The sequence below is a fragment of the Nicotiana tabacum genome, chromosome 17, assembly GCF_000715075.1.
Source record: "Nicotiana tabacum cultivar K326 chromosome 17, ASM71507v2, whole genome shotgun sequence".
Classification (NCBI taxonomy): domain Eukaryota; kingdom Viridiplantae; phylum Streptophyta; class Magnoliopsida; order Solanales; family Solanaceae; genus Nicotiana; species Nicotiana tabacum.
This window is the reverse complement of record NC_134096.1, coordinates 13073856-13098151: the sequence shown is the minus strand read 5'-3', so window position 1 is coordinate 13098151 and position 24296 is coordinate 13073856. Positions and strand designations below refer to the sequence as shown.

At 37.6% G+C, this 24296-nt stretch overlaps 1 protein-coding gene across 1 annotated transcript; it reads left to right on the top strand.

Moving 5' to 3' along the window:
• Positions 1-6607: 6607 nt before the first annotated feature.
• On the top strand, positions 6608-7075 carry LOC142171698 (uncharacterized). Its single transcript, XM_075235387.1, has one exon. It carries the CDS (start codon positions 6608-6610, stop codon positions 7073-7075), a length of 468 nt encoding a protein of 155 aa, XP_075091488.1.
• Positions 7076-24296: the final 17221 nt, after the last annotated feature.

Sequence of the window (24296 nt, the reverse complement as noted above, 5' to 3'; positions counted from 1 at the left end):
CGGCACGAGTACTGTGAGTAGTAATCTTACCGCAATTTGTGTTTTCATAACTTTCATGATTTACACATGATTTTTAATATGAATATGTTACCGATTATTTTGAGTTGCATGTGGGACAAGTTTTTTACACGATATGATACCGAAATAGTTATTTGAGATGATTACCGTTGTTTTAAATATTGTCGTTGTCACTAGATCTGTTTTACCGTTACTTGAATTTACTGTTATCGAAATAAAATTTTATGATTTGATAAGAACTGAAATGCCCTATATTGTTTTAAAATATTTTCTATGAGTATATACGGATTACAGAGACAAGTATAAATGGGAGTATACATTGAAGGATCTCGTAGCTAACGACGGGTTCGTTAGACCTGGTGCACCTTGTAATTACCGATTACCGTTATAGCCCTCGCTAGTGGGAAGGTAGAACTAGCATACCTTTACCGATTTCCCTCGAGTAGGGACTACCGTTATATTTGACTTCTTGCAAAGAAGTCCACAGTTATACCGATTACATGATCCGTTCATTGAAACCTCCCAAACATGAATATTGATATTACACAGAATTTACCGAGCTTTATTATTGAATTGTTAATTGTATTATACTATAAGAAAAACATGATGAGACTGAAAAAAAATTATTATATCTAAAAGGGTATTTTTATGATATTTTCTGTTTAATATACTAACATGTTTTCTAACTTTTCTCCAATAAAAAAAATGGTTGTGGTTAAGTATTATTACTCAATGAGCTAGCGACTCATTTTCCGCTAATTTTTTTTACAAAGACAACTGTTGACGCAGGCGAGGATTTCGTTAATTAGAGCGCACAGGTTGATAGTTCTTGGTGAGTTTCGCACTTGTTCGCGTAGGCGAAGATTTTATTTATTGTTATGGTCTTTTCTTTGAACTTTTAGAGTCGCTCCATAGTCATTCTTTTAGAGTCTTGAGTATTCTTTTGTTATTATAGACTTATGTTGAGTGTCGCTTATTCTTATCAAAGTTGGAGATAAAGTAGTATTTCTAATTATTAGTGGGTTGACTATTAATGGTAGATATTTGTTTTGGTTAATTGATAAAGTCATTGTCGTTTGAATTGATATTAGGATGTTTGGTTGTTGATTTGAAATAGGGAAATTTTTGGGATAGTCCAAAAATAGGGAAAATTATGTCTGATTTTCTGTAAATTATCGATGAGACTTACTTTGGGGCACTTGCTCCTAAGTGCAGGTCATGATCCTAAATTGGGTCGTGACAAAGTTGCAGTTGACGCGGGCGAGGATTTCGTTAATTAGAGCACACAGGTTGATAGTTCTTGGTGAGTCGTACACTTATTCGCGTGGGTGGAGATTTTATTTATTGTTATGGTCTTTTATTTGAACTCTTAAAGTCGCTCCATAGTCATTCTTTTAGAGTCTTGAGTATTATTTTGTTATTATAGACTTATGTTGAGTATCGCTCATTCTTATCAAAGTTGGAGATAAAGTAGTATTTCTAATTGTTAGTGGGTGGACTATTAATGGTAGATATTTATTTTGGTTAATTGATAAAGTCATTATCGTTTAAATTGATATTATGATGTTTGGTTGTTGATTTGAAACAGGAAAATTTTTGGGATAGTCCAAAAACAGGGGAAACTCTGTCCGATTTTTTGTAAACTATCGATGAGGCTTACTTGGGGGGACTTGCTCCTAAGTGTCAGTCATGATCCTAAATTGGGTCGTGACAAAGTTTGCAGTTGACGCGGGCGAGGATTTCGTTAATTAGAGCGCACATGTTGATAGTTCTTGGTAAGCCTTACACTTGTTCGCGTGGGCGGAGATTTTATTTATTGTTATGATCTTTTCTTTGAACTCTTAGAATCGCTCCATAGTCATTCTTTTAGAGTCTTGAGTATTCTTTTGTTATTATAGACTTATGCTGAGTATCGCTCATTCTTATCAAAGTTGGAGATAAAGTAGTATTTTTAGTTGTTAGTGGGTGGACTATTAATGGTAGATATTTGTTTTGGTTAATTGATAAAGTCATTGTCGTTTGAATTGATATTAGGATGTTTGGTTATTGATTTGAGATAGAAAATTTTTTGGGATAGTCCAGAAATAGGGGAAACTCTGTCCGATTTTCTGTAAAATATCGATGAGGCTTACTTGGGGGACACTTGCTCCTAAGTGCCGGTCATGATCCTAAATTGGGTCATGACAAAGTTGGTATCAGAGCTTAGGCTTTAAGTCCCGAGTCATGGAGCAATGTTTAGTAGAGTCTTGTTCATGGGTATGTAGGCGCCCATACTTATGATCTTGAGGCAACTGAACATCTAGGAATGTTTTCCCTTCTTTAATTCTTTGATCGTGCGTTGAGATAACTTGAGATTGACTTTGGAGTATTTCTTTCACAAATGACTAGGACACGCACACCCTCATCTGCTGGATGTGGTACTGGACGTGGTACTACCCGGGGTGGAGGTCAAGTTGGGGTTCATCAAACTAGAAGACAGACTGCTCATCAACCTGAAGTTGGGAACATGGGTCAACCCCAAGCTGCTATGCGAGATCAAGTGCAAGGGCAGGGAGTTTAGGACGCTCCACCACCAGTGCCAACTGTTGTACCTATTATTGCCTTACCTACATACGCAGTGGCAAGGTTATTGAATGTGTTAGAGGCATTGGTTCCTACTCAGGATGGAATTTTAGCTCCTCAGGCTACTTTACAGACACAAGCACTTGTACAGACTCGGACTTTCGGGAATAAGGAAGTATCCCTACAAGAGTTTTTGAAATTGAAATCACCAAAATTCACAAGTTCTGATAATTTGGCAGATACTCAAAGTTTCTTGGATGGGACACTCAAGGCATTACGTGCTCTAGAATGTTCTAGTGAGAGAGTCGTGGAGCTCGCAACATACAAACTAGAGGATATGGCTAACATATGGTATGAAAATGTATTGCTAGGAAGGCCAGCAGGAGCAATACCACTACCATGGGATGAATTCACTAAATTATTCATGAATTATTTTCTTCCGGACAGCCTGATGCAAAAATATGCTAGAGACTTTGAGAGATTGGTTCAGACTCCAGATATGGATGTGTCAACATATAACACCAAATTTTGTAAGCTGGCTAGATATGCCCCTTACTTAGTGCCTACCGAAGAAGCTCGAGTTTAGAGGTTTGTTGATAGATTGGTTGGTCATTTATACACTGCAGTAGCCCCACAGATGAAGACTTTATCCTACTCTGATGCAGTTGACCTTGCTAGAAAGATTGAAACCAAGGGATGTGAGGAGCGTGCAGCTAGTGATTTACATAAGAAGGCCAAGACATGAGGGTCTTTCAGTGGCGGTTTTAGTGAAAATCGAAGAGCAGGAAATCAGGGACAACAACAACAGGGACACACTTGTCTTAACAGTCCACATACATGCCACATTACAGACAGGGTACTAGGGGGCCATCATTATCTGGACATCGTAATTCTGGGCAGATATATGCCACTACTCCAGTCTGTCAGACCTGTGGTAGATCACATTTGGGCCAGTGTCATGTTCTGACTGGAGAGTGCTTTCGGTGTGGCAAGTTGGGACATCACTTGAGGGATTTCCCTCAGCCTCCGAGGAATTTGAGCCAAGCTTCTATTCAGTCAGTTGCACCTACTCAGACCACTCGTAATACTTCAGGTGCTACAGGTACAGGAAATAGAGGTCGAGGTGCTGGAGATCGTGCTATTGTGAATCAAGGACAAGGGAATGCTGGTAGAGGTCAGGCGAGAGTTTTTGCATTTACTAGACAGGATGCTCAGGCCTCGAATGTTGTGGTTATATGTATTCTTTCTGTCTGTTCATTTGATGCACTTGCGTTGACTAATTCGGGATCTACTCACTCCTATGTGTCCTCATACATTGCTTTAAGGTTTAGTAGACAACCTGAGCTATTAAATGATCCTTTTCTAGCTGCTACTCCTGTTGGAGAGTCTCTATTAGCTGAAGACGTGTATCGTGCTTGCCAGATTCGGGTTGAGGGTAGAGATACTCTAGCTGACCTTATTGTACTAGATATGATTGACTTTGACATGCTGATGGGAATAGATTGGTTATCTTCTTGCTATGCTATCGTCGATTGTCATGCAAAGATAGTCAAGTTTGAAATACCAAACGAACCCAATTTTGTTCTAAAAGGGGGTCAGGTTCTAGAGATTTACAAAGTTGTATCTTTTATGAAAGCTCAACGGCTTCTAAAGAAAGGTTGCTTGGGTCTCTTAGCTATTGTGAATGGCACAAGAAAGGAAAAAGTTAGTATAGAAAATATACCAGTAGTGAGAGAATTTTCTGATGTATTTCCTGAGAATTTACCAGGATTGCCTTCAGTACGAGAAATAGATTTTGGTATTGATTTGCCACCTGACACACAACCTATATCAATACTGCCATATCGGATGGAACCAGCGGAGTTGAAGGAGTTAAAACAACAACCGAAGGATTTGTTAGATAAGGGTTTTATCAGACCGAGTATATCTCCATGGGGTGCACCAGTACTGTTCGTAAAGAAGAAAGACAGATCCCTGATAATGTGCATTGACTACAGGCAGTTGAACAAGATAACAATATGCAATAAATATCATTTGCCTCGTATAGATGACATGTTTGATTAGTTACAAGGAGCTGCCCACTTTTCAAAGATTGACCTCCGTTTTGGTTATCATCAACTTAGAATCAAAGATGAAGATATTTTTAAGACTGCTTTCAGAACTCGATACGGGCACTATGAGTTTCTTATGATGCCTTTCGGACTGACTAATGCTCCAGCTGCATTCATGGATTTAATGAATAGGGTGTTCAAGCCGTTTCTGGATATATTTGTAATAGTATTTATTGATGATATCCTGATATATTCTCGTAGCCAAAGAGAACACGAGAATCATCTCAAGATTGTGTTGTAGACATTGCGAGAACATCGGCTTTATGCTAAGTTCTCAAAGTGTGAATTTTGGCTAGACTCGGTAGCATTTCTGGGGCATGTTGTATCCAAAGATGGAATTATGGTAGATTCTAAGAAGATAGAAGTTGTGCAGAAATAGCCCAGGCCTACTTCTCCTACAGAGATTCGTAGCTTTTTAGGCTTAGCAGGCTATCACAAGCATTTGTGCAGGATTTCTCTAGAATAGTAGCACCACTGACTAAGCTAACACAAAAAAATGCAAAGTGTCAGTGGACGGAGGAATGTGAGCAGAGCTTTCAGAAACTCAAAATGTGTCTGACAACTGCACCAATATTAGCCTTACCATCAGGTTCTGGAGGATTTAAAGTATTCTGTGACGCCTCGAGGGTGGGATTAGGATGTGTTCTCATGAAAAATGGTCGTGTTATAGCTTATGCTTCGAGACAATTGAAAAAGCACGAGCAAAACTATCCTACACATGATTTGGAGATGGTTGCAGTGGTATTTGCTCTAAAAATTTGGAGCCATTACCTATACGACAAAACTTGTGAGATTTATACTGACCATAAAAGTCTGAGGTATATCTTTCAGCAGAGAGATCTAAATCTTCGGCAGCATCGGTGGATGGAACTACTCAAGGACTATGACTGTTCTATTTTGTATCATCCTGGAAAAGCCAATGTGGTCGTTGATGCATTGAGTAGAAAATCTATAGATTTAGTGTTGGAAATTCAGAGGCATTATTGGCTTGTGCTCACGCTAAGTCTTCATTAATTGAGTGCATTAAGGCCACCCAATATGAGGATGAGCGATTTTGCAAATACAGAGATGAGGCCTTAGCTAAGCAAGGATATGATTGTTGAAAGTGATGGTGTTCTTCGAATGGGTGACAGGCTATGTGTAGCAAACATAGATGGGTTGAGGCATGCTATTCTTGAAGAAGCTCACAAATCTAGATACACTATACATCCTAGATCCACAAAAATGTATCATGACCTAAAGCAATTTTATTGGTGGGAAGGTATGAAGAAAGATGTTGCAAACTTTGTTTCTAGCTATTTGACTTGCCAGCAGGTCAAGGCTGAGCATCAGCAACCCACAGGTCTACTACAACAAATTGAGATTCCAGAGTGGAAATGGGAAAGAATTACCATGAATCTTGTGACTGGCCTACCCCGTACTCTTAGAGGTTATGATTCTGTGTGGGTAATTGTAGATCGACTGACAAAATCAGCACACTTTTTGCCTGTGAAGACTACATATGGTGGAGTGAGGTATGCACAGATATTTATGAACGAAATTGTTCGACTTCACGGAGTTCCAATATCCATCATCTCTGATAGAGGATCACAATTTATCTCACACTTTTGGAAATCTTTTCAAGAAGCATTGGGTACACGAGTAGATCTTAGTACTGTATTTCATCCACAGACAGACGGGCAGTCTGAACGTACTATACATATCTTGGAGGATATGTTGAGAGCTTGCATTCTTGAGTTTGGAGGTAGTTGGGATGTTTATCTACCTTTAGTTGAATTTGCTTACAACAATAGCTTCCAGTCCAGTATTCAAATGGCACTGTACGAAGCATTGTATGTTTAAATTGTCGTTCTCCTATCGGATGTTTTGAAGCTGGTAAGACTAACTTATTGGGACCCGACCTAGTACAAGAAGCTATGGACAAGGTTCAGTTGATCAGACAGAGATTGCTTACAGCTCAAAGTAGACAAAAGTCTTATGCTGATAAGAGAAGAAGAGATTTAGTGTTCATAATTGGGGACAAAGTGTTCCTACGAGTCACCCCTATGAAAAGTGTGATACGGTTTGAGAAAAGAGGCAAGTTGAGCCCCAAGTTTATAGGATCGTATGAGATACTAGACCGAGTGGGAGTTGTGGCTTATCGTTTGTCACTCCCTCCTGAGTTATCCTTTATTCATCCAGTATTTCATTTCTCAATGCTAAGGAAATGCATATCAAACTCATCTCAGGTGCTTGAAGCACTTGCTATACCACGTGATGAGAAGTTGTCTTACGAGGAGGAACCGATGGCTATTGTTGATAGGCTAGTAAGAAAGGTACGGTCAAAAGAAATTGAGTTTGTAAAAGTCTTATGGCAAAATCATACAGTTAAAGAAGCTACTTGAGAAATAGAGGATGCCATATGAGTCAAGTACCCCTATTTGTTTCAGTTTACAGGTATGCACTTGTTATAAATTCGGGGACTGAATTTCATAAGGTGAGGTGAATGTAATACTTCACATTCAAGTTGGGGTATTTTTGTCATTTAATATTACTTAAACTAAAAAAAACTAGCCAATTAAATGGGCAAAAGCACATTGTAAAGTGACGGCAAAACAGAAAAGGGTCAGGGGAAAGGGAAACGAAGAATTCTGCTTCAGGAAACGAAGAAAACAAAAGCAGAGAAGGAAAGAAAGAGAAAAGAAGAAAAGAGAGGAAGAAGAAGAAAGCTTTGGACAAAGGCTTTAAGAAGAACTGGATGTTGAAATTGAAAGTATAAAGTTCTCCTTCGGCTCAAGAGGTTAACCTTCTTCTTATTAGTTGAATTATTTCATTACATCTACGCGATTTCATGTAGTACAAAAAAAATTCAATATCAGTTTTTTTTTTGTTAATAAATAAATAAATAATTGCTATGGACAGTAAGGCTATAAAGGTTTGGTTTAAGTACTGATAGGTCTAATTTTGGAGGACTAAAGTATACTAAATAATTTGAAATTTATAGATTTTGGACTAGTTCTATGAGAATATAAATTCACAAATTAAAACTGAAATATGAACCCCGATGATTGGGTATTCTAAATTAGCTATGAATTAGCCTAAATAGGGAAATTAACATGAGATCGATATTATGTAATTATAGATTGATTGGAGAAATTTGTACGAATTGCTCGAGGTAAAGCATTGGTATTTCGGCACGAGTACTGTGAGTAGTAATCTTACCGCAATTTGTGTTTTCATAACTTGCATGATTTACACATGATTTTTAATATGAATATATTACCGATTATTTTGAGTTGCATGTGGGACAAGTCTTTTACTCAATATGATACCGAAATAGTTATTTGAAATGATTACCGTGGTTTTAAATAATACCGTTGTCACTAGATCTGTTTTACCGTTACTTGAATTTACTGTTATCGAAATAAAATTTTATAAATTGATAAGAACTGAAATGCCCTATATTGTTTTAAAATATTTTCTACGAGTATATACGGATTACAGAGACAAGTATAAATGGGAGTAGACATTGAAGGATCCTGTAGCTAACGACAGGTTCGTTAGACCTGGTGCACCTTGTAATTATCGATTACCGTTATAGCCCTGGCTAGTGGGAAGGTAAAACTAGCATACCGTTATCGATTTTTCTCGAGTAGGGACTACCTTTATATTTGACTTCTTGCGAAGAAGTCCACAATTATACCGATTACATGATCTGTTCATTGAAACCTCCCAAATGTGAATATTGATATTATACAATGGTTACCGAGCTTATTATTGAATTGTTAATTATATTATACTACAAGAAAAATATGATGAGAATGAAAAAAAATTATTGTTTCTGAAAGGGCATTTTTATGAGATTTTCTGTTTAATATACTAGCATGTTTTCTGACTTGTCTCCAATTAAAAAAGCGGTTGTGGTTAAGTGTTATTACTCACTGAGCTAGCGACTCATTCCCCGCTAATTCTTTTTACAGTGACAGCAGTTGATGCGGGCGAGGATTTCGTTAATTAAAGCGCACAGGTTGATAGTTCTTGGTGAGCCTCGCACTTGTTCGCGTGGGCGGAGATTTTATTTATTGTTATGGTCTTTTCTTTGAACTCTTAGAGTCGCTCCATAGTCATTCTTTTAGAGTCTTGTATTTTCTTTTGTTATTATAGACTTATGTTGAGTATCGCTCATTCTTATCAAAGTTGCACATAAAGTAGTATTTCTAGTTGTTAGTGGGTGGACAATTAATGGTAGATATTTATTTTGGTTAATTGATAAAGTCATTGTCATTTGAATTGATATTAGGATGTTTGATTGTTGATTTGAGACAGAAAAATTTTTGGGATAGTCCAAAAACAGGGGAAACTCTGTCCGATTTTCTGTAAAATATCGATGAGGCTTACTTGGGGGCACTTGCTCCTAAGTGCCGGTCATGATCCTAAATTGGGTTGTGACATGTGGTCACTTCCTACAATAATTCTATGTCAAATGAACCTAATGCTAAGCAAGTGAAGATGCACAAATGATACATTGGCAATATGTCTAGTATACCAGCTCGGGGGCGTAGTTCAAGTGGCAAAGATTGAGAAATTGTAGCTTATCCCACAAGTTCGAGTCATGTGCCATGCGAACCAAGTGTGGTATTTAAATTTCACGAGTATAGAAGCTTGCAGTTGGTCCCAAGGGTTCACCAATATCTTGGTCATTGAAAAAGAAAAAATACATTTCTTGTACCATCCAGTCTTGTTTATTTATTTTATTATTATACCGTTATGAGATCTTTCAATTATAAAATTCTTCTTTTAACTTGGTTATGGCACATCATAAACATGTATCCACATAACTTGAGACTTGAGTCAACAGAACCTAGAGCTAATTATATACTAACTCACCAATACGATTATATTATCTACTTAATTCGCCTCCCTATTATTATAAGCAGAACAAATGAGCTTGAATTTTAGTTGCTTATGCTCTAGTGAAATGCATAGGAAGAGTCTGTTCGGCAAGTAGTTTGCTTCAAGTTCTGGACATATCTACATTGATAGTTTTAGCAAAGACTGTTATGCGTTATCAAGCTACTCTCCTAAAGGAGAGGAAAAGGAACTGGATATTATTCATCTCTGTTAGAGGAAAAGGATAATTCATATCAATAGCTAGATTTCATGCTCGTATATAAACTCCAAATGCAAAGAAGTTCATAGATAAAGTATTATATCCTAACCCTGAATCTGAATGTGAAAGTTTACATATAACAACAGTCAAACATACAATAACAAAGGGTTCTCCATCTTGGTCCATCTTTAGCCATAATACTCCTGCAAAAGGAAGAAAGCGTTCAAAGCTAAATTCTTTCTATAACACAATTCTGATTTCATAAAGTTTTTGTTGCGGAAGCCAAATGTATATAGTGTGAATGAGTCACAACTACTATACCAAAAATTATGAAAACCACTAAATAATAAACAAGACAACAATAAAAGAACACCAGAATTTACGAGGTTCGGCCAATTTTGCCTACTTCCTGAGACACAATCAATATTTTATTCCACTCCAAAATTACAAGTGAAATAATACTAAAGAGAGAAGATACAAATGCCTTAAGAAGATAAAAAAAAGGCAAATGAGAGGTGTGTTTAAATCCTAAACATTTGGCCTCCTTTTATAGGGTAAAATTCTCATTCAAAATTGTCATCCACCGATGTGGGACTTTTGACAATTTCAACAAATCTCCACCTTGGCAAAATTCCACATCTTCAATTTTCTCTCAATAACAAATTTTGGTTGTGTCTTCATCTTTAATCTTTAGTGTTCAACAATGTTGATCAAATCCAAACAATGTTGAAACTTGACCGCAGTCACCACTTTTGTCAGCATATCAGCAGGGTTCTCCGTAGTATTAATTTTTTTCACCGTGACTCCACCTTCTTCTATGATTTCTCGTACGAAATGATACCGAACATCAATGTGCTTCATCCTTGCATGATAAACTTGGTTCTTCGCTAATTGAATAACACTTTGACTATCACAAAAAATTATAATATTTTTTTTGTTCAATACCAAGCTCCTTTAGCAACCCCTAAAGCCAAATTGCCTCATTCATAGCCTCTGTAATATTCATGTACTCTGCCTCTGTTGTAGACAAAGCAACTGTTGACTGCAAAGTAGACTTCCAACTAACTGGTGCCTTTGCAAAAGTAAACACATAACCAGTAGTTGACCTTTATTTGTCCAGATCACCCGCAAAATCTGAGTCATAATATCCAACTACAGACCAATTGCCTTCCTGCTCAAAAACTAACCTGACATCTACAGTACTATGAATATACCGTAGAATCCATTTCACAGCTTGCCAATGCTCCTTTCCTGGATTATGCATATATCTGCTAATAACTCCAACGGCTTGTGAAATGTCAGATCTCGTACAAACCATTGCATACATCAAGCTACCAACAGCATTTGCGTATGGTACCCTTGACATATACTCATGTTCAATTTCATCCTTTGGCGACATAGTAGTACTTATCTTAAAATGGGGAGCAAGTGGCGTACTAATTGGCTTAGTCTTCTTATCTATGCCAAAACGCTGTAGACTCTCTTCAAATATTCTTTCTGAGATAAACAGAGTTTGTTTGAACGTCTATCTCTTATTATCTCCATACCAAGAATTTTCTTTGCCTCACCCAGATCCTTCATCTCGAAATCCTCCTTCAGTTGAATCTTCAACTTATCAATTTCTTCCGAATTCTTGGAAGTTATCAACATATCATCAACATATAGGAGAAGATATACAAAGGAACCATCATTAAGTTTGTGCAAATATACACAATGATCGTATTTGCTTCTTTTGTACCCTTGCCGCAACATAAACTTGTCAAATTGCTTGTACCATTGTCTAGAAGATTGTTTTAATCCGCACAACGATTTTTCAAGTTTGCATACCATATTTTCTTTTCCAGCAACTTTGAATCCTTCTGGCTGATTCATGTATATTTCCTCCTCCAAGTTTCCATGTAAAAACGTAGTTTTTACATCCATCTGAACTAGTTCCAAATCCAACTGTGCTACCAAATCCAACATAATTCTAATGGAGGAATGTTTTACAATTGGAGAAAATACTTCATTGTAATCAATTCCCTCCTTCTGAGCATATCCTTTGGCCACCAATCTTGCTTTGTAGCGAACATCTTCTTGGTTAGGAAATCCTTCTTTCTTTGCAAATACCCATTTGCACCCAATTGTTTTCTTTCCCTTCGGGAGATTGGCCAATTTCCATGTATGATTCTGATGAAAGGACTGCATTTCTTCATTCATGGCAATCCTCCACTTATCTTCTTCTGAACTTTGGATTGCATCTTTATAAGTGGTAGGAACACCATCAGCTACAATTGAGGTTGCACAAGCAACCGTCTCTATGAGACGAACAGGTTTCGTTATTGTCCTTTTTGGCCTGCTGGTTGCTATTGATTCAAGTTGTTATCGAGGTTCTTGAGTTGGAATCTCCCTCTCTACTGGCTCTTCTTACAGAGGGTAATCTTCATGAGTTTCCTCCTCTGCTTCTTGTGTAGGAAAAATAAATTTTCCCTCAAACTCCACCTGCTTTGATGCACCACCAGTTTGTTTGACATCTTCAACTGTCACCTTATCTGTTATGGCAGATTCATCAAAGGTAACATCTCTGCTGAATATAATATTCCTTGTCTTTGGACACCATAAGCGGTATCCTTTGACTCCAGAAGTAATCCCCATAAATATAGCCTTCTTTGCTCTCGGATCCAATTTTGACTCTTTCACATGATAGTATGCAATTGAGCCAAACACGTGCAAAGAGTCATAATCTACAGCAGGTTTTCCATACCATTTTTCAAATGGTGTCTTGCCATCAATAGCAGCAGATGGTAGACGATTAATGAGGTGGCATGCATATGTAATTGCCTCAGCCCAAAATTCTTTGCCCAAGCCAGCATTGGACAACATACACCGTACCTTCTCTAGTAAAGTCCGGTTCATACGTTCTGCCACTCCATTCTGTTATGGTGTATGTTTGACAGTGAAGTGTCAGACGATGCCATCATTTTCACAGACCTTATTGAAATGATCATTTTTGTATTCACCTCCATTGTCTGTGCGAATACACTTGATCCTCCTGCCTGTTTGATTCTCCACCATCGTCTTCCATTTGAGAAAAATTCCCAACACTTCATCTTTCCTCTTCATTGTATACACCCACACTCTTCGAGAAAAATCATCAACAAAGGTTACAAAATAGTGCTTCCCAGCTAATGAAGGTGTTTTGGAAGAACCCCAAACATCAGAGTGTACATAATCCAAAATGCCTTTAGTATTATGGATCGCTGTACCAAATTTAACCCTTGTCTGTTTCCCTTTGACACAATGCTCGCAAAACTCCAAGTTGAAAGTCTTTACGCCTTTTAACAATCCTTGATTAGATAGAGCTTTCAATGATTTCCCTCCAGCATGTCACAAGTGCATGTGCCATAGCCTGGTTGCTTCTGCCTCTTTGTCATTACTGGATGTCACTGTTGTTGTCCCAATAATTGTACAACCACGATAGCGGTACATGTTATTGTTCTTCCAATTGGCCTTCATTACCACTAGTGCACCGGATCATATTCTCATCACTCCATTTTCTGCAATGATCTAGGGCTCCCACAGAGATGAGATTCTTCTTCAAACCCGATACATATCAAACATCTGTTAATGTTCTGATCATTCCATCATGGCTCCTTAATCTTATTGAACCAATGCCATATGAGGTAAGAGGGTTGTTATCCGCTGTGTGGATGACTCCATATTCTTCTTGAAAATTCACGAACCAGTCCTTGTTGGGACACATATGATAGCTACAAGCCGAGTCCATCAACCATATGTCTGATGATGTTGATAACTCTGTTGTAACTAATGAGAAGTCTGAATCATCACAATCAGCTACATTTGAATCCATAATGGCCTTTCCATTGTTATGTCTGGCCTTATTCTTCAACTTCGGACAGTCTTTCTTCCAGTGCCCCTTTTCTCGAAAAAAGGCACATTCATCTTTGCTGGGTCTAGATCTCGACTTGGATCTTCCCTTCTTAGTCCTCGTTTGATTTTGAGGACGACCCCTCACAATTAGTGCTTCTCCTTCTCCGCCCTTCTGTTTTTCTCCCTTTCTTTGTTCATAGTTGTACAAAGCCGAACAAACTTCTCTGGGAGAAATTTCGTCATTTCCATGGAGTAGAGTAGTTTCAAGGTGCTCGTACTCATTAGGAAGTGACCCTAACAACATCAAGGCCAAGTCACCATCATCAAAAGTTGCATCCATATTTTGCAAATTTGTGACCAACTTATTGAAACTGGTGATATGTTCATTTATTGTGGTACCAGGAACATAGGTGAAGCGAAACAGTCTCTTCTTCATGTACAATTTATTTTGACTGTTTTTCTTCAAAAATTTATCCTCCAGTCCTTTCCATAATTTACTTGCAGAAGTTTCCTTTGTGTATGGATATTTCTGCTCTCTAGCAAAGTAGGATCGAATGGTACCGCAAACAACACGATTGATAATTTTCCAATCTTCTTCTCCAATAACATCTGGCTTCTTTTCTTCAATGGAAAGATCTAGCCCTTGTTGAAAAAGAACATCTAGAACCTCGCCTTGCCACATCCCAAAATGTCCTGAACCGTCAAAACTTTCTACCGCAAATTTCGCATTTGACACAATTCTTGTCATAAGCGAAGATGCCAACGATGACGTATTATTGACACTTGATGTAGATTCTTCTTGTTTATTGTCTTCCATTTTGACACAAATATTATTTAGTAGCTGACGACACAAATCAAGATTATTTCCTTTCTGGTGTGGAAGATCAGACTAAGCTGCAACCACAGAGCATACTCAGACAGAACCTTGACTCAGTTACCAAGATAGATCTTTTCTGATGTGGAAGATCAGACTATGCTGCAACCACAGAGCATACTTAGACAGTACCTTGGCTCTGATACCAATTGTTGCGGAAGCCAAATGTATATAGTGTGAATGAGTCACAACTACTATACCAAAAATTATGACAACCACTAAATAATAAACAAGACAATAAGACAACAATAAAAGAACACCAGAATTTATGAGGTTCGGCCAATTTTGCCTACTTCCTCGGACACAATCAATATTTTATTCCACTCCAAAATTACAAGTGAAATAATACTAAAGAGAGAAGATACAAATTCCTTAAGAAGATAAAAAAGGCAAATGAGAGGTGTGTTTACATCCTAAACATTTGGCCTCCTTTTATAGGGTGAAATTCCCATTCAAAATTGCCATCCACCGATGTGGGACTTTTTACAATTTCAACAGTTTTGATAGCTTATGTAGATAATTGTAATATGAGCTTTAATCCACTTTAGAGCCTTAGCCTGCCTTTAAGAATTTGCCCCTGGGAAAAGATGTTAAAACATATTAGGAGGTATTATCAATTTCTCATACTCTGCCATGTATGAACTTACATATTGACAGAACATAATTGAAAAAGGTTTTCCCATTTACTTGAAACTTCCTCGTTGAAAAAATTGGTCCCACCACCTGAAACATAATTTTTGAAATCCCTTGGAACCTTAAAGCAGATAGATACGGTTCAAAATCAAAATCAGACATTCAAAAATAATATTTCCACATATAAAATAATTCAGAAATAAAAAAAAACACTTAAAGTGATCTGTGCATCAAGCTAGACCTACGAAAGTTTTACAGTCACAAAATATTGTGATAACAAATGAATATAATATGCACCAAAATTGAGATAGCAAATACACCAAAAGGAAATTGCAGAAGCAAACTCACAAAACTCAGGAAAAGAAGCCAAAGAAGATATACAAAATATGCCGATAGACGCAAATCAGATACTCAAAAAAATTTCCAGCAGAAGCAAAGAGAGCAAAATAATAAAAATGGACCCAAGAGAGATAGCAAGAAAGCGATGAACCAGAGAAAGCAACTAAGTTGTAATATTAGGTAAAGGTAATATATTGTCTCTGTTGGATGGTGGACGAGCATGAGCTCACGAGGGTTTACTAATTTTGTGGTAGTTGTAACTAGAGTCATGTCATTGGAAGATGTCGATGTGGAATTACACAGGTTTTCTATCTCTTGTGAGCAGGTTAGCGGTTCTGTGATTTTTGATGTAGTTCTTACGTACTGTGATGCGAGCTTGGATCGCTTGAAGAAGATGGTACGACTGTCAGGAGGTCGAATGTGTGATGGTGGCTGATAATTCTGAATGTTTTATGAAAATTTTAACAAGAGATTGGAGAAATTTGGCGGGTTAACGGTGCGAGATCATGGTAACTGAGAATGAGGAGTTATTCTGGGTTCTGAATTTATGTGATTATAACTTAAAGCTAAGTGGGGGAGCCCACCGCCTACGATTGGGTCACGTGGCCGTGTGCCTTGGCAGTATCGAGTTATCGGTATGTTTATAGATTAGTTACGACTAATGAAAGAAAATAGCAAGAGTAATTCAAGCAAAGGACTTGATGAATGTGTGCTACATTTCGCCTTATTGATTCAAATGCAGATTTTGGAATGACTCAGAATTTATGCTTCTTGTGGATGTGATGTACAAGGAAAAGAATTCATCTGGTTGCTTCTTTAGGAGTGTTCATGTGCTAGCAGAGCACTAGAGTTTGGTTATATTCGGGACCATGTTAGAGTGGGTGACTCTCAATAATGGTTCTAGTGAGTTCAAGAATTAAAGTGCGGTGTCTATGAATTTTGAGTCCGTTATGTTATTAAGTATTGAGTTTTTGCAGCGGATTATGAAAGGGACTTGGAGTGTTTCTATGTTAGCATCGAGGTCTGCGATGCGATGTTAGAGAGATAGAAGGAAACAACTTCGGATTTGTAGAAGATCTTTCAGAATGGGTATATCAGTTGGAGATACTATTGAGTACATGAGGAGGGTATGAGATGGCTTGTGGGTATTGAGATGATGTGGTCTCGTGATTTGGGTCACTCGGGATGAGTGTTGTTTAAGGTCTGTTATATGTTTGAATAGAACTATTATTTCAAAGGCAATTCAAGAGTAAATTGGAAGAAGTTGAGTCAGTTAGTAATGGTTTGAATCAGCATGGCTGTGAAAATGATCAGTTCCTTCGGTGTGTTAAGCTATACAGGTGATTCGTGGTTGTACGTGTGGCCTTGACAACTACCGTAATTTGATTTGTTTGGAGGTATTTGATTCTGATGGCCTTGTTATGTGTAAAATGGATCCCGGAAGAGTTATGGTAGTTTAGACTACGACTTGAGGTTTGTATTTTCTACGGTTATGGGAATTCGGTTGCGTATTGCAATTGTTCTTCAAAAATGAGTTGAGTGAAAGGGTTCTAGCCGATGAAGTATTTATTCTATTAGTGGTTCAGGGGTTATGATGAAATTCTTGTACTCTTGCATAGCAGCATGACAGGTGCAGTGAGTGGTATGAAAATTGGAAGTTGAGGATCAAGGTTGCGGTTCGGTGTTGATAAGAATATCACGAGCTCGGAGGAGCGGGGAGGATTGTTGATACCCAATTTTGCCCTCATGTTTTCTATATGCTTTTAAAATATCATTCTTGCATCATAACCAATATTTCCTATAATTTTCCATAATGTTTTGAAGCTTTAAAATTGATTTTCTTGCATTTAAATTACTTGAATATGTATTGATTACCCTTTAAATTATTTTGTGGTGACTTAATCATCCGAATTTAGTATTTGCATCCACATAGATGTCTCATAATATTTTATTTTGTGTTTTTATAATTATATTTATATTTAAAGCTATTATATATAATTTTGCAATAATAGCCTATATTCTACACATAATTGTATTTATTATATTATTTATATCAAAATAGCTTTTCTTATATTTTTATAATGTTAAGTTGTTATTTTACTGTACGAATAATATTTTTATTATTTATTAATCATTTTATAATTTATTCTCAATGCATTTCCTATATTTAAATTGTAGACCAATTTTGAGCCAATTTTCGGATCAAATTAATGGCCCAAACACCCCAAACTTTAGCCCAATCTGCCCTGGCCCAATCCAAATGACCCTGTGACCAACCCGGTCGCAACCTGTTGCATTTGACCTGCCCCGTTTCTTAACCAATCCTGATCGTTGATCTTCAATGATCAACGGCCCATAATAAATCTCCATCTTTCCTTATATCCCCACAACCAAACTTTAGAGACCATTCTCCCAAACCGATTGCCTTTGCATTCTCTCATCTCTAAACCCGAACCGTCTCCTTCCAAATCCCCTCAAAACCTGACTAAATCTGAAATTCTTTCACGATTTGCTTACCTTATTTGCAATATCTCGTTATCATTCATACACTCGTGGTGTTACTTAGTACTTGCCCGATTTTTGGAAAGTATTACCTCTTCGAATCAATTGCGACCATCCTCAACCTACAAGATTCAGACAAAAATCCGAATGTATACGCTCTCAACAGGGTCGTATGGGTCTGATTCACCGAGATTCTTGGCTAATTTTGACCATTTGTCAAACAAGGGTTTGTCCGATTTTTTACCGATTTTGATTCGAAATAGGCTATGCATGTGACTTTCCTTTGTTCCTTCTTAAACTTGATTGATTTTCTTTCCTTATTTGTGTTTGATTAATTATTTTTCATGTTTGCTTGTTCGATTTCTACCACTATATAACCACTCCCCAATTTTCCCTTTAGAGACCGGAATGACCTTAATAACTATTCCCTCACTCTCACTTATTCTATACTATTCTGAAATTGAGCTCTTGGTCGACTGAAATCTAAGGCCACCGGATTTTGTTCACCTTTCTCAAGTGCAAGCACTACTCGGGATCTATTTCGAGGCTCCTGTGAACTTTGAAGCACTGGGGAGTTGGGGTTCTACTGGTCTTCGGTAATCATAGCTATTCTTGAGATTTTTGAGTTCTTCATCATCTATTTAGTTTGTTTGCAACTGATTAGTACCCTACACTCTCGTAATTTTATTACTTTCTGATTGTGCGTATTTCTCTGGGTGTTTTATATCATGTTATCTCAAATCTGCTCTAATTATGACTTTTACTAAGTGATACATGATGTTACTAGGCTTGCAACAAAACTTGATTAATGTTCATCGAATGTTGTTTAGATTTATGGGAAGCTATGTCTGCCTAAAAGTGTTTTTCTTCTTGTTGAATCTCTTACCCATCACCTATTGTCCCGCTGCAACTATGGGATGACATTACATGAATACTTAGCCTAGCATGCTTTTTCTTGACTTTATTGGCCTCAATGCTTGCCTATTATAGATAACCGTGGTGTTTGAATGTTTATCTCCATGTTTAAGCTTAATTGACTATTCAAGCTATTGTTGTTTTGATTGAGACTCTTTTGGGAAATCAATACATGCCTAGGACCTATGCCAAATCTTCTATGTATACTTGTTATTCCCTGAAACCAACTTGTGATCATATGAACTCCATGTGCTAATGTTGTTGCAATGCCAAAACAGATTCATTTTTTTCTTTGATGATTTCTGCTCACTTATTGTTTGAGACTCCTAGGATGAATTTCAATCCTTGTCTTGTTTACTCTTCTTTATACGATGTATGCTTACTTGACCTGCCTGAAAATCAGCCTTCTCTCATCTGAATGCTCACTTATTGATAAACTGAGTTTCTTTGCATGTCCCATATGTTAAGCTCTGCAAATTAGCTACTCTCATTAGGTTCTTGTGTTGAAGTTTTCATGTTAAGTCTACATTTCATTAATCTAGCCCATGACATTGTAAGAATTCCATGTTCAAACCCCTTCTTAAGGCACCTTAGGATGGTTTTGACCAAGCTTTGTTCTAGAACTTTATTTGAAATAGCCTTGTTGCTCTTAAACTCTGTTTCTAGAGTTACAACCACAAACTTTGCCGCATATTTGTTTATATAACCCTATCTATAAGTCTTGGTTAGAGGTGTTTGTTGGTCACAACTTAATGACTGAGTGTTTTAATTTTCATTGTTGTTCAATTAACTATGTGTGTAGTGTCATCTGTATAGCCAAGCTTAGCATACTTTGGGTAAGAAATTATTCGTCTAGGCTTGGTATGTTGGGCCTGCTTTGGTATTAGAAGTCTGAAGAACACTGTTTGCACTTGGAGTCTAGGCCTGCAATCCGCATGGAATTTTAAACCTATCTTGAAGGCCTAATTGATACGTGGTTATTGTGTATTCATATTTGTGCCTGTAATTATTCAATAGGGCATGCAATAATTTGTAACAAACGATGGGGAGATTAGTAAAAGGGACTGGGTTACTCTAATATTTGCATGAATGGGTAGAAAATATGCCTATAGGATCTATGTGTTCTATTTTCCATTACGTCCAGCATTCCCTATTTGTGCACACTAATAGGAACCATGTCTATATGAATCGCACACACTGCACCTAACTTGTCTAATACTCGTACACTATCTCAAGCATGTTAGTAATCGCTATACTTGATTTCATGTCTACCACTGTGCACTCTTAGACATCATGCCTATAGGAATCAAACGCCTTGATTAATTATTAGACAGCATGCCTATAGGATCTGATAATACATGTCTTCAATACTTTGCTCATCTAAATAGCATGACCATAGGATTTTACTTTATTAATAAACTACTTTCTGTTGTTCTCATTACATTGCCCCGCCTAGATGACATGTCTATAGGGATAAAGTTCTCTAAAAGCTAGGTTCAATTTTCAAATGGTTATAAATCTTGTCTATAGGATATTATCACTCATCTAGAAAGCATGTCTATAAATAAGCATCATTAATTCTGAGCTTTAAAATAGTTTTACTGTCTCATTGTGTGAAAATTTTAGAGATCATGCATATAGGAGTTTTTAAATGCCTGTAATCTACGAATTCATTAGTTAGAAACAACAATGTTATTTGCATAATACTGGAATTCATAATCACCAAGAAACCATGCCTATAGGACTCTAAGTCTCGATTCTGAAATTATGTACTGCCTAAACTGCCTGCGTGCATTTGTTGTTTATGCGTGAAGGCTAACTTGGACCTTTAATTGTCTTTATGTTAAATCCTATCTTTTTTGAATGTCGCTTAGTTTTATTATTTTGAGCAACCTAGGTGAAGTCTAGAACCATCCAAACAGTAGGTCCAAAGCCTCCTGGACTATACGTATGTGACGGGTAATGCACACAAAGGATACAATTTAGAATTGAATTAGAGCGCCTTTAAGTAACAACTTCAATATCGTAATTGGGTAGCAGGAGATGATAGTTTGTGTCCGCTGAATAATATGTGAAACCCCTACCTTAAGGGAGTTGCGAAGTATTATTTATGTTACACGGGGTGATCCTTTAAGCTAAAAAACTTAGGAACCCCCCCCCCCCTTCTTTATATACTGGCTATTTACACTTAGTCATGTGTTATAGTAAGACTCGTCGACTTCTATATCATTAAGATTCGTACCGATTCTCATGTGTTATAGTAAGACTCTTCGACTTCTATATTTATCTTTTTCTATTTGATCACCTAGAAAATAACATAATCCACATGGTTTAAAGTTCGGTTGGGCCCACAGTTATGGATTTCAAAGAATGCCTAACACCTTCTCTTCGAAGTAACTTGAGCCCTTACCCGATCTTTGGTAACACGGACTAGTCAAACAGATTTATTCGCAAATAGGTGCTCTAATGCTCCTTAAACAATCGTTAGGTGTAGACTCTTCTCTTTTAATACCTTCCTTAAAAGAGTTATCATACGTTGAAACCCGCTTTCACGAGAAAACGGGACATGACAACATGGCGACTCTGTTGGGGAAACACTTAGGCTCTTACCATGACGAACTTGATTTATGTGGATTATTTTCCTTGTTTGTTTTAAACTGCTATGACACGCACATCCCTTTCCTTATTCACCATGTTTGTTTTAAATTGTTATGACATGCACATCCCTTTCCTTATTCACCTTTATTTGTGTTAAACTGCTATGACATGAACATCCCTTCCCTTAGTTTTCTTTATTTGCTATGACATGTATGACCTCTCTCGATCTCTTTCATCTTTCCTAAGACTACTATATTATGACTCTCCCATCCCTATTTCCCTACCTGCTTCATTACGTTCTCGCATGTTTTCATGAGCTAAACTGCCTTCTCTCTTTTGTCTTTCTTTTCTTTCCTCTTCTTTTCATGTTCACCTTTGCTATGTTATTTACTGCTTTTACATACTTTTATCATGCAAATACTTAGCAATGTGTTATTATTCCTGCATAAAGCATGCTCCATATCATACTCCACTCGTGCCAATTATCAACATAACGGCACTTGATGAGTGTCTGTGAGTTCCTGAAATTGCCCTTTTTTAAATCGGAAAGGCTTATTTGCGGCAGACTAGTCGATCAGTGGTTTAGTCGACGGTCCCGTGCCTTTCCCTTTCAAGTTGTCCACTTGGGAGTACCAGTCTAGACCCTTTTAGAAACTCCACTTCAATTTTAAATGTACATGCATCATGCTAAACCTAGTACGAGTTGAAGCGTTATTGACGTAACAACCCGCTTAGAAAAACCTTGTCCAAAGTCCGATGGGATTTCCATAATCCCAAAGGACACTATCATGTTATGTGCATTACTTGGAGAAAATGTGCCAACATGTTGTTCATTATTGCGTAAGTAGCCGAATCTGGAGGGGGGAAAGAATTAACTTTATTTGTTTGCAGAAATGAAGCACGAAATCCCCAAGTTTGGTATGGTCCAGAATATCCCGCCTTTGCTACTTGACTGGTGAAAAGATCTCGTGTCTTGTTATAAGAATCATGTGAGGAGAGTACTTGGTGACCTGTCATCTTTGTTGAACATTCAACCAAATAAGGAATTGATCGAGGCCACTACCATATTCTGGGATGAGAAACGAGTTGTTTTCCGATTTGAAAATATAGAAATGACTCCTCTCCTAGAAGAAATATGGGGTTCGCCAAGTTACCATGGGATAGTCCAGGACTGCTAGTACTAGAGAATCATACTCCCCGTGGTTTTCTGAAAATGTTGGGTTTTAAGAAGAATGATGAACTGCTTTGTCTAAAGAAATCATACATCCCTTTTGAGTTTCTTTACTAGCATCATGGGCATATAAAGTCATATTGCCTTCATCATGATGAACTAGCCATTACTTCTTTGGGATGGGTGCATCGTCGGGTTTATGTTTTCATTGTCTGCTTCCTGGGGTTGTTGATCTTTCCGATGAAAGGAGAAAGAATTCATACTCGCTTAGCCATGGTCGCCAGGACCTTAATGGATGGTATCAAAGGACAAACTTATACCCTCATTCCAATAATATTAGCTGAGATATACCGTGCTCTAGATCGGTGCAAGTGTGGGTTTGGGCACTTTGAGGGTTGCAATCTATTGCTACAAGTCTGGCTGTTGAAACACTTTCAGAGGGGCGAGTATTGTCAACAGCTTCTGTGAAGGCCACTAAATTACTACATAGCCAACCATCACCCAAAGAAAATGACGTTTATTCCAGACAAGTTTGCAAAGCCTGGAAATGTTGTAAGTTGGGTGCGTTTCTTCAGCAATTTGACAGACGAGCAAGTGCATTGGATGTCAGAATGGTTTCCTAGTAGTGAGTTCATCATCAGATCAAAAGAAACTACTCATTTGGTACTGATCGGGCTGCGAGGCATCTACCCATACGCTCCTATATGGGTAATGAGACAAGCTGGAAGAAAACAAGTCATACCCCGGGTTTCCAACATGGTCCACTACAAGGCAGATTTCAAGGGAGATGTCATCTCGTTCAAGTTCGAAGCGCAACACATGTGGAACCAAAAGATCATTGTGGAAGGAGAAACTATTAAGCCAGACAGGTATCACACCGGTCATATGTACTACTATCTATCATGGCTAGAAGACGACGTAGCTGCGGACGTCAAACCAGGGGTCAATCTGAAGGATATGATCATAGACAAATTGGCTAAAGCACAGATGAAGTACAAGATGCTATGCAAAAGACTGTTCGAGTCTGAAGCTAAACATTTGGAGCAGCACAAAGTGAACATGGAGGCGATAAGGGAATGGAAGGAGATTTCCACTAAGTCAACGAAAAGATTGGAATACCTGGAACATCGACTGATGGAGGTAGAAGAGAAGATGAGAAAGAGACTTTTGGATTGTCAAGGCATGGACGATGATGAAGGAGGAAAGCTGGTAAAAGCTTACTTATTGCTAGATATGCGCGATCTGGAAAACATGATTGATGGGGCCAAAAGAGCCAAGCATGGAGAAGGTCCTTCAGGGACCAAGTAGATTAGAAGATGATGTTCTTTATGTAGCACCCCGGAAAATTTTTGAAGTACTTAAGTGTTGATAAAAAAGTTGATGTGTGCTAATTGTATTATTTTGTGTGCAGATGATGACTATTAATATGATGGATATAAATTGGATATGATAATACGTTTACGAGGCATATTATAAGTTATGTGGGGTCTAAGGAGAGCCCTAAGTCTAAATCAAGTTAGAAATTACATGATAGACTAAAGTTCCAAATGAGGATGCACAAAACCAAACTTTGGACGAGAGGTCTACATATATATAATGCGTTGTGTGATGGAC